This window comes from Dendrobates tinctorius, unplaced genomic scaffold, assembly GCF_039654945.1.
Source record: "Dendrobates tinctorius isolate UK_male_01 unplaced genomic scaffold, ASM3965494v1 ptg000065l, whole genome shotgun sequence".
In the NCBI taxonomy this organism is placed as follows: Eukaryota; Metazoa; Chordata; class Amphibia; order Anura; family Dendrobatidae; genus Dendrobates; species Dendrobates tinctorius.
In genome coordinates this window covers 25,209,275-25,219,970 of record NW_027361733.1, presented here as the reverse complement: position 1 = coordinate 25,219,970, position 10,696 = coordinate 25,209,275, and the positions used below count along the sequence as shown (strand labels likewise).

The window sequence follows — 10,696 nt, the reverse complement described above, 5'->3', positions numbered from 1 at the left end:
ATAAAATATCGCCTCCCTATTCTCCAGCCACGCTGCTCCTCTACATTACTTGTTTCCACTGCATTGTCTATAAGAAGTAAGTAGGCAGGAGGTTGTCTCTTTCTCTATGTCGGCACAGCCGGTTCATTGGTAATGTGATGATTGTCCTGGGGGACATTTGATGGATTAGAGAGCTAAACAGCTCCATTGCAAAGCACCACCTGATCTCAGGCCTGCGTCCCATATAAAGACAGCATGAGTGCTGAGCTCAGCTATTGCTGCCAGATTTCCCCCTCCCTCCTTTTCCTGCTCCCTTCATCTCCTTTCTCTCTCTCTCACTCTCCCTCTCTCTCTCCAGCACACTGCAGAAAGTCGGAGCTGTCCAGTGCTGAATGTGAACCGCCGTCCCCCCAATCTCTTTAAAAAGACTAGCGCTAAAACAAAAGGAGACCCTCGTCCAGTTCACCATGCCACGCTCTTTTCTCGTCAAGAAGATAAAACTAGATGACTTTTCATCCAGCGGGATTTCAGCCTCAAATTACCATCACTTTGATGATCCCTGTGTCCTGGGGCAGTCGCTCGCCAGCAGCGTAGGAAGCTTGGGAGTCCCTGTTGCCGAAAACGGTAAGTCATCACCTTGCGCATGGATGGCAGAGGATGTATCAGATGATATACCCACAATGTGGTGACATAGCATAGCATTACATGGCACATCGGGGGAATTGTCCTACCAGACTAAACCTGGGTCCATACACGTGGACATTTTTTAAATTTTTTGACCCATTACTATATGGACCAGTTGTTGTACACGATGCTAAAAAGTTTGCTCCGGCAAAGTCGGGTTGAGCGTTACATATACTTTGCGAACAGCGCAATAAATGGATGCGGCCTCGGAGAAATTATCCGATTCTACAATCAATGTTCGGATTTGATGCATTTTGTTCCTGCTAATGGTATGGTTATAACCGCTAATATAATGTGATTGAATTGGTAGTAATATGGTCATTTATCGGCAAATGAATGCATTGTGCATGGCAGAATGAAGGTGAAAGAGTTGCCTGCCATGTCTCTGGTCTTCAATGGTCCAACTGCCCCTGTTGACTTTGGACACGTGTAGCTACCAGGCCTTGGATGCTCTTAACCCTTATTGTGTGGGTCCGTCCTAATTATCCAAGACCTTCTTCCCAATTCCTATACTATGTCAACAATGCTATATCAAAAATACATAGAAAAGGAAGAACTATGAGTAAGTTCGCAAGGGGGCCAATGTCAGCCCCAACGCAGAGACCATGTATTACTATCCCAGTTCCACTAGATGTGTGGAGCAATGCAGGCCCAGATGCGGAGCCACGTTTTCCTGCTATCACCTGTAGAATAAGAGCTCAATTAACAATAGTTTCCTTGGATGTATAGGTAGTGAGGGCCCTTGGCTTCTTTGAGGACATGGTATTAATTCCTGTACTATCAAGCCCTTGATGTCTTTTAGAGGAGTGAATGCCAGAGCCTTACAGAGGGAAGGACAGAAAGGATGGGGGGAGGGGATCTAAGCTTTCTCCGGGGACCTCATTGTTCAGGAGGCAGCCAAAAGACTCTCTCTAAAGCCCTTTAAGCGACTCCATCCTCGGGGAATGGGATCTGTTTGGGATTTCTGCGGTTGAAGGAAAAAAAATGACAAGGCTGTTTTATTTGATCAAATTTACTCTTAGGTGATAATGTATTTATCGCTTGTGTATCGTGATGGGGGATGGAGAATCAGGTAGACCTTATGTGTGTTATATGGAGCACAATGGATAGACTTTTCAGTATAACCTTGTACTGTACTTCTGCTACTGAGATGCAACTTGTGGTCCCAGGGCAGGACATCTGCAAGCTAAGCACATCTTACTCCGAGACTGCAATCTATAAGACTGTCCCTTGTAGGCTTCATCCAGGACAAGACACCTTCACAGTAACATCACTAGAGCAGAAGCTACTGAGTCTGTAAAACAAATATACATTTCAAATCTTTCCTTGCACCAGAAAAAAACTAGCCCCTGCATCGTCCTATCTGCAGTGGTACTACAAATTTCAGCAACCATCAATGACATACAGGGCTTGTAGGGTCACAAGAGATAGTTGTCTTGTAGACTAGATAATTTCTAGTTAAACCATGTCCATATCATTCAATCAATCAGAATTATGGCATTAAACAATGGAATTAAGATAAAGGGTAATTATAAAAATTTTGGGATAAAAATGCAGATTTGACAATCTCATGGGTTTTTTTGCAATGATGGCAACAGATTGGAAAAATGCACTTGCAGAGTCTAGGCAGAAACCTGTGGAATTCAACACAAATGCCATCGTCATCATAATCTATAAGAAATCATCATACATCATTTTTCTGAAACTTTTCCCAATTTTTCTACCTTCTGGTTGATGTCCATTCTCTATGATAATACATCTACCCTATGTAACTACCTGGAAAAATGATTGTTCTTACCTTGTGAGATACAAATTCATGACCCCAGTACTGCAAGGTGACAGTGTCACACACTACTTTCCAGTACTGAGGACTGGTCATAGTGTTACGTTGAATCCCTGAACCCCAACATTACTGGTTCTACAAAGGTCTCAACATTCGGCACATGACCACCTGACAAAATGTCATCAGAGATCAAACAGGTGTCACTGAGCCCTACATCTAAAAAAAGGTATTAATGCTACAGTCTCACAAGGGAAGTGTATCTGGAAGGAAGCGCCTGTCTCAAAGTCACGCTCTTGAAAATAACCTTGCTGTGTGCTTGGAGAGGTGTGAAATATTGCTGAGGAAAGCTGTTTTCTACCTGAAGCATGTGACTGCACAATCTGCAAATAAGGAGGCAGAAAGATGACGAAGAATAACAATCTGTGAAGCGAGATGGATAGTCAGGCAGCGGTTATTGTGGTAATGGACTTGTCAATCTTCTACACCTTGACGGTGCTGTAGCCATAAGAAGATAGAACTTGCATTCCTTGTGTTTGATAGACGTGGAAGATTATCTGGTATCACCTAGCACACCGACTGCATTTATTATCATTGTGTACACACTGGCGGACACAGATGGAAGAGGGCCCCTATGTAAGAACAATATATGGGCCCTTTGCAGTTATGTAGCCTATCATAATGCACAAATCCACCTGTTTTGTAAGTCGGAACGGGCCCCTTTACCTCCTAGGCTGCATAGGTTGCACCATGTCTGTGCCAGTGTGTAAAGTGGATGACCACATTGTGCCTCCAGGAAGTCTTGTTATCTGTTTGGATCTTCAGTTTTTTTAATGTCAATTGCATGATTTCCATTAATCTAGTTACTAGTGGTCTCCTTCTTTCACCTTCCATGTCCTTTATTTTTATTAAAAATAAATAATCTTTATTTTTATATAGCGCTAACATATTCCGCAGCGCTTTACAGTTTGCACACAGTATCATCACTGTCCCCGATGGGGCTCACAATCTTAATTCCCTAACTGTATGTCTTTTGGAATGTGGGAGGAAACCGGAGTGCCCGGAGGAAACCCACGCAAACACGGGGAGAACATACAAACTCCTTGCAGATGTTGTCAAGGGTGGGATTCAGGACTCCAGCGCTGCAAGGCTGCAGTGCTATCCACTGAGCCACCGTGCTGCCCCAAATTCTTCAGTGAATTGGGTCTTCTAATGCTATATCCAAAATAACATAGAGCTTCGGTCTGACCATTGGGGTTTTGAAGGACAGTAAGGTTGGATTTGGTTGAGTTATAGGACCATACATAACATTCTGCTCAAGGTATGGAATCATACACAGTATTCTGCTCAAGGTATGGGACCATACACAACATTCTGCTCAAGGTATGGGACCATACACAACATTATGCTCAAGGCATGTGACCATACACAACATTCTGCTCAAGGTATGGGACCATGCACAACATTCTGCTCAAGGTATGGGACCATGCACAACATTCTACTCAAGGTATGGGAGCATACACAACATTCTGCTCAAGGCATGGGACCATACACAACATTCAGCTCAAGGTATGGGACCATACAAAACATTCTACTGAATGTATGGGACCATGCACAACATTCTGCTTAAGGTATGGGACCATATACAAGATTCTATTCAAGGTATGGGACCACACACAACATTCTGCTCAAGGTATGGGACCACACACAACATTCTACTCAAGGTATGGGACCATGCACAACATTCTGCTCAAGGTATGGGACCATATACAACATTCTACTCAAGGTATTGGACCACACACAACATTCTGCTCAAGGTATGGGACCACACACAACATTCTACTCAAGGTATGGGACCACACACTACTTTCTGCTCAAGGTATGGGACCACACACAACATTCTACTCAAGGTATGGGACCATATACAACATTCTACTGAAAGTATGGGACCATGCACAACATTCTGCTCAAGGTATGGGACCATACACAACATTCTGCTCAAGGTATGGGACCATACAAAACATTCTACTGAATGTGTGGGACCATGCACAACATTCTACTCAAGGTATGGGACCATACACAACATTCTGCTCTATGTATGGGATCAAACATGACATTCTACTCAAGGTATGGGACCATACACAACATTCTACTGAACGTATGGGACCATGCACAACATTCTGCTTAAGGTATGGGACCATACACAACATTCTGCTCAAGGTATGGGACCATACACAACATTCTGCTCAAGGTATGGGACCATACAAAACATTCTACTGAATGTGTGGGACCATGCACAACATTCTACTCAAGGTATGGGACCATACACAACATTCTGCTCAATGTATGGGATCAAACATGACATTCTACTCAAGGTTTAGGACCATACACAACATTTTACTGAAGGTATGGGACCATACACAACATTCTACTGAACGTATGGGACCATGCACAACATTCTGCTTAAGGTATGGGACCATATACAAGATTCTATTCAAGGTATTGGACCACACACAACATTCTGCTCAAGGTATGGGACCATGCACAACATTCTGCTCAAGGTATGGGACCATATACAACATTCTACTCAAGGTATTGGACCACACACTACTTTCTGCTCAAGGTATGGGACCACACACAACATTCTACTCAAGGTATGAGACCATATACAACATTCTACTGAAGGTATGGGACCATGCACAACATTCTGCTCAAGGTATGGGACCATATACAACATTCTATTCAAGGTATTGGACCACACACAACATTCTGCTCAAGGTATGGGACCACACACAACATTCTACTCAAGGTATGGGACCACACATTACTTTATGCTCAAGGTATGGGACCACACACAACATTCTACTCAAGGTATGGGACCATATACAACATTCTACTCAAGGTATGGGACCATATACAACATTCTACTCAAGGTATGGGACCACACACAACATTCTACTCAAGGTATGGGACCACACATTACTTTATGCTCAAGGTATGGGACCACACACAACATTCTACTCAAGGTATGGGACCACACATAACATTCTACTCAAGGTATGGGACCATATACAACATTCTACTCAAGGTATGGGACCACACACACACAACAATCTGCTCAAGGTATGGGACCACACACAACATTCTGCTCAAGGTATGGGACCACACACAACATTCTACTCAAGGTATGGGACCACACATTACTTTATGCTCAAGGTATGGGACCACACACAACATTCTACTCAAGGTATGGGACCATATACAAAATTCTACTCAAGGTATGGGACCACACACAACATTCTACTCAAGGTATGGGACCATATACAACATTCTATTCAAGGTATTGGACCACACACAACATTCTATTCAAGGTATTGGACCACACACAACATTCTGCTCAAGGTATGGGACCACACACAACATTCTACTCAAGGTATGGGACCACACATTACTTTATGCTCAAGGTATGGAACCACACACAACATTCTACTCAAGGTATGGGACCATATACAACATTCTACTCAAGGTATGGGACCACACACAACATTCTACTCAAGGTATGGGACCACACATAACATTCTACTCAAGGTATGGGACCATATACAACATTCTACTCAAGGTATGGGACCACACACACACAACAATCTGCTCAAGGTATGGGACCATATACAACATTCTATTCAAGGTATTGGACCACACACAACATTCTGCTCAAGGTATGGGACCACACACAACATTATACTCAAGGTATGGGACCACACATTACTTTATGCTCAAGGTATGGGACCACACACAACATTCTACTCAAGGTATGGGACCATATACAACATTCTACTCAAGGTATGGGACCACACACAACATTCTACTCAAGGTATGGGACCACACACAACATTATACTCAAGGTATGGGACCACACATTACTTTATGCTCAAGGTATGGGACCACACATAACATTCTACTCAAGGTATGGGACCATATACAAAATTCTACTCAAGGTATGGGACCACACACAACATTCTACTCAAGGTATGGGACCACACATAACATTCTACTCAAGGTATGGGACCATATACAACATTCTGCTCAAGGTATGGGACCATATACAACATTCTACTCAAGGTATGGGACCACACACACACACACAACATTCTGCTCAAGGTATGGGACCATACACAACATTCTACTGAAGGTATGGGACCATACACAACATTCTACTGAAGGTATGGGACCATACCATATTGTGCAATATTAGAAGGCCACAGAGACAAAATAACGTCCCCATCACAGAGTGATTGCTGTCACCTCAGCCCAAAACCGATTATAAACTGGAAGAGCTTCCCTAAACAAAAAATGCCAGTGAGGCCCTTTCCCTTGGTGAACGTACAGCAGCCCGGATAACTACAGATGCCTGCAGATTTCCACATAAAGTCAATAAATCCTGTAATGACAAAACTAATTACATCTCTCCCCCCGTTAGAAGCATCTGTTGGGTGGTAAAGCTGGAGAAAACAAACCAGGCTGATAAAGCTGCAATGTTCATAGAACCAGGACCGATCTGAGGCTCGTAGACAATGAGCTGCTGCATTTACCTTCACTATTAATGCATGATATGTGCAAGAGCCAAGATTTGTTTGTGGGCTCCACTTATCTGCAATCTTTATCTATTATGGCTGGAGCAGCAGATCTGGAGAAGATGTCATCCTCTAGCCATGGCGCTGCAGGCCCAGAAGTAGAGACTTGTTTTTCCACGTGCTCTGCAGTGTCACCTTGATACAAGGCACATGCATTAAATCTGCAGAGGAGGGGCAGGAGCCGTGTCGATGGCACATGTATACGTACAAGCCACATCCCTGGCCGTCGTTTTTTTTCGCACACACAAGCAGAGTATAACAGTCAAAGACCAAAGCTTGGTTTGTGCAGTGCAGAGGTTTATCTCTTAAGCTTAGCGAATGCTGCACATTTAGGACATGCATGTAGACCGTTCAGTGTGGGAGTTGTGCGGAGAAGCCGAAGCCAACAAGAGAAAAATAAATGGACAGCGGATTTGAGATTCCTGACCCCAGCTAATGCTTGCATTAAATGGAATATTGACTGCACGCTAATGGTTTAAGAGATTCAAGAAGTTAAAGGGTCACAATGCCGAGCGTTGATCTGTTCCACTGCAGAGACAGAAAAGTAGATTCCTGCCGCATCGCTTCGCTGACAGCCATCAAAAGCAAAAAATAGGAAGTGAATGCGGGGCGCTCAGAGCATCGGTGGTGTCTGTTTATAGCAATATAGATGCAATGACAGCAGTGGGGTAATGTGTATCTCAGCAGAGATCATCCTTCCGTGCTGAGCTGGAGAACGGCTCATCTTGCAGATCAATAGATCACAGTTATCGACAGAAGAGTCCAGTAAATAATGTCACAGCTGGGATGACAGAGGGAACAGGTGTCATAAACTTGTGGCTGAGAAAAGAGCATTATTTTACAAATGCAGGAATCTGCACTTATAAGAATAACTGACACCTACCGCTCTGCTGCAGTTTTCTGGTCTATACATATGAGGATTGTTCATCCTGAGCAAAAAAAAAAAACAATTAGGGAAACCTATATAATGATCATGATACATCCAGTACTAGATGACCGGGCATAAACGGTTTTCTGATTCCATCAGATTTACATAAATATACCAGATACTAAAAATATAGATTGACATACGTAGTTTTTTTGCTATCGGTTTTGTAAAAAAGTAAATTGACTTTGTCACAATCCTACAGTTACATCAATTGCAGATGACATCACAAGAATGCAATAGAAGGATAGGCTTTTTTTAATCAATGTTTTGAGTTGAGCGTTGCAGTGATAGAGTATTAATGTGATGATCCTGCAGTGGTCTGACACTTGTAATCTCAAAATTGTGACTCCTTAAGCTAAGAAACGCCAATATATTCAGCAGCGCTGGACACTCAATGGTTCAGTTCTTTCTATGTCACATATACAAACCGGTCAGTATTCATTAAATATGTGGACAAAGCTTCAAATATAGTGAAAACTTCAAGCCTAGTTAAATGATAAAAAATGCTTTAGATTCTCTTCTGATTTGTGGTTATCTGGAAATTAAGAAAGGTGACTGCATTTCATTAAAGCAGTTTGAGCTCCATTTCTCAAAGCGCCAAATCTACCGCAGCGATGTGAAATGTTAAGGGGTCACCTGGTGGGGTGGATTCTCTAAACTGCAGGTCAGGGTGGGCAGCATAGTTTGAAGGTGTAGTGGAGAGGGTTTTGACTGCTACACAAATCAGTGAGGTCCAGGACTGCAGAGTATGCAGAACAAGCAGAACAGGTGCAACAGATAAAGCAGAGCAATGTTCCCATATGCACATGGGAGTTGTAGCTGTATAAGAAAGTCATATCTTCCAGCAGGGATGAAGTCAATCAACGATTGTGCTCTTGATATCTTCCAGCAAGGCCCTGGTTAATTATAGGAATAACAGAGAAGGAAATTCAGTCTGGTATCCTCCACCAGGGAAATGGTTAATAGCAGTGACGTATGCAAGCTGGGAATTGTAGTGAGAAAATGATTAACCCAAATATAGCAGTATAGTATGGGCAAAGCGAAGACTTGCTAGTACAGAGGCGTTACCTTGATTGCAGAGGCTAGGTGTGATTAATTGCGAGAAGTTGGTTTCTCATGTGCTGAAAGGTACGTGTGGAGTTAGTTGGATTGAGCTTTAAAGCATAAAACTTATCAGTAGCAGAGAAAATGATAAGTCACTTGGGTGGATAAATTTGAAGCAACTATGGGCAACGCTATTTAATACTCAAGAATGTGGCCTCTGCATAACCCGGTCTTAAAATGCTTGAGGTGATGATGTCACTGGGTTACTTGAGAAACCCGGTGTGGACTACTGCAGAGGAGAAGGAAGCAAGGCCTGGTGCTAGAGCCGGGTCAGTAAAATAACATACATTCTGGCTTCCTGCACCCACCATTAGAGGGAGCTCAGGGGCTTCCCGTATACTGTGTAATAAATGACTTCAATGTATAAACAGTATGTAGTGAGCATCTGCTCCTCCTAATGACTAGTGGTGGCTGCAAGTGGCCATGATGTTATTATTATATAATGTAATAATGTCTATGCGGGAATGTGGTCTATTGCGTATGAAGAATTGAGCTCCACCTCCATTAAATATATATTATGACGCTAAGATATGTTTTGTAGCTGGATACCCAATAGCTAATTGCTTCATTTCTCTATGTTCAACATAATAACAACCATTAAACAATGTTCACTGCAGTGAAAACAAATCTAGGTCAAAATAAAACGAGATATAAAAGTAAATGTACATATCTCTTAGGGGCAGACAGGAGATTTGGTCTTTGAGAAATTGCTTGAATTGATACGGAAAATATGAGCATTTTGATCCTATTGATTTAAATCAGAATAAGAGATTTCCTCGCTATTTGCTGAGGATAAATAAAAAGCCTGCAGAGCCTCATAATGGTATGAAACCAAATCCTTCCCCTTGTCCCAATTCTCCTGACAGTTCAGTAAAGTAATAGAGGTAATACGAGGCCTCATTATGTAACAGTAAACATGATGATGTCAGTGTAAAATTAAATGGGGATTTTTTTTTTTATGGAAACCACTGCGGGGTGCGCACTGTGCACCTACTATTCTGCTTACAAATCGACTGCCTCTCTGTGCTATGAATTATTCATATACTGTATGCTGACCTGTCCTGAACCCGCCAGATAACGTCAGATGCATAAACTCAACAGCATGGAACAGAGCAAATCTGATTATAGACATAATGAAACATCTTGTGTATTAATAGGTTACACTGTCACATTACCATACTCAGAAGTCAGTGTGTCATTGTCCTGTACCCCAAGTATCAGGGTCATTGTCCTGTACCCCAATTGTCAGTGTCATTGTCCTGTACCCCAAGTGTCAGTGTCATTGTCCTGTACCCCAAGTGTCAGTGTCATTGTCCTGTACCCCAAGTGTCAATGTCATTGTCCTGTACCCCAAGTGTCATGTCATTGTCCTGTACCCCAAGTGTCATGTCATTGTCCTGTACCCCAAGTATCAGTGTCATTGCCCTGTACCCCAAGTGTCAGTGTCATTATCCTGTACCCCAAATGTGAGTGTCATTGTCCTGTACCCAAGTGTGAGTGTCATTGTCCTGTACCCCAAGTGTCAGTGTCATTGTCCTGTACCCCAAGTGTCAGTGTCATTGTCCTGTACCCAAGTGTGAGTGTCATTGT

At 42.7% G+C, this 10,696-nt stretch overlaps 1 protein-coding gene and 1 long non-coding RNA gene across 2 annotated transcripts in view; one reads left to right on the top strand and one right to left on the bottom strand.

Moving 5' to 3' along the window:
* Positions 1 to 337: 337 nt before the first annotated feature.
* Positions 338 to 10,696, top strand: part of SCRT2 (scratch family transcriptional repressor 2) — a 34,643-nt gene continuing 24,284 nt past the window's right edge. Inside the window, exon 1 of the mRNA XM_073580778.1 lies at positions 338 to 603. Coding sequence (XP_073436879.1) covers positions 447 to 603 — 157 coding nt within the window. The 5' untranslated portion in view covers positions 338 to 446. The remainder of the gene's footprint in view (positions 604 to 10,696) is intronic.
* LOC141094810 (uncharacterized) lies at positions 7,496 to 9,340 on the bottom strand. Its single transcript, XR_012233173.1, has 4 exons — positions 9,071 to 9,340; positions 8,639 to 8,898; positions 7,958 to 8,003; positions 7,496 to 7,855 (listed from the first exon to the last, which is right to left on the bottom strand). It is a non-coding gene; the product is annotated as an uncharacterized lncRNA (long non-coding RNA).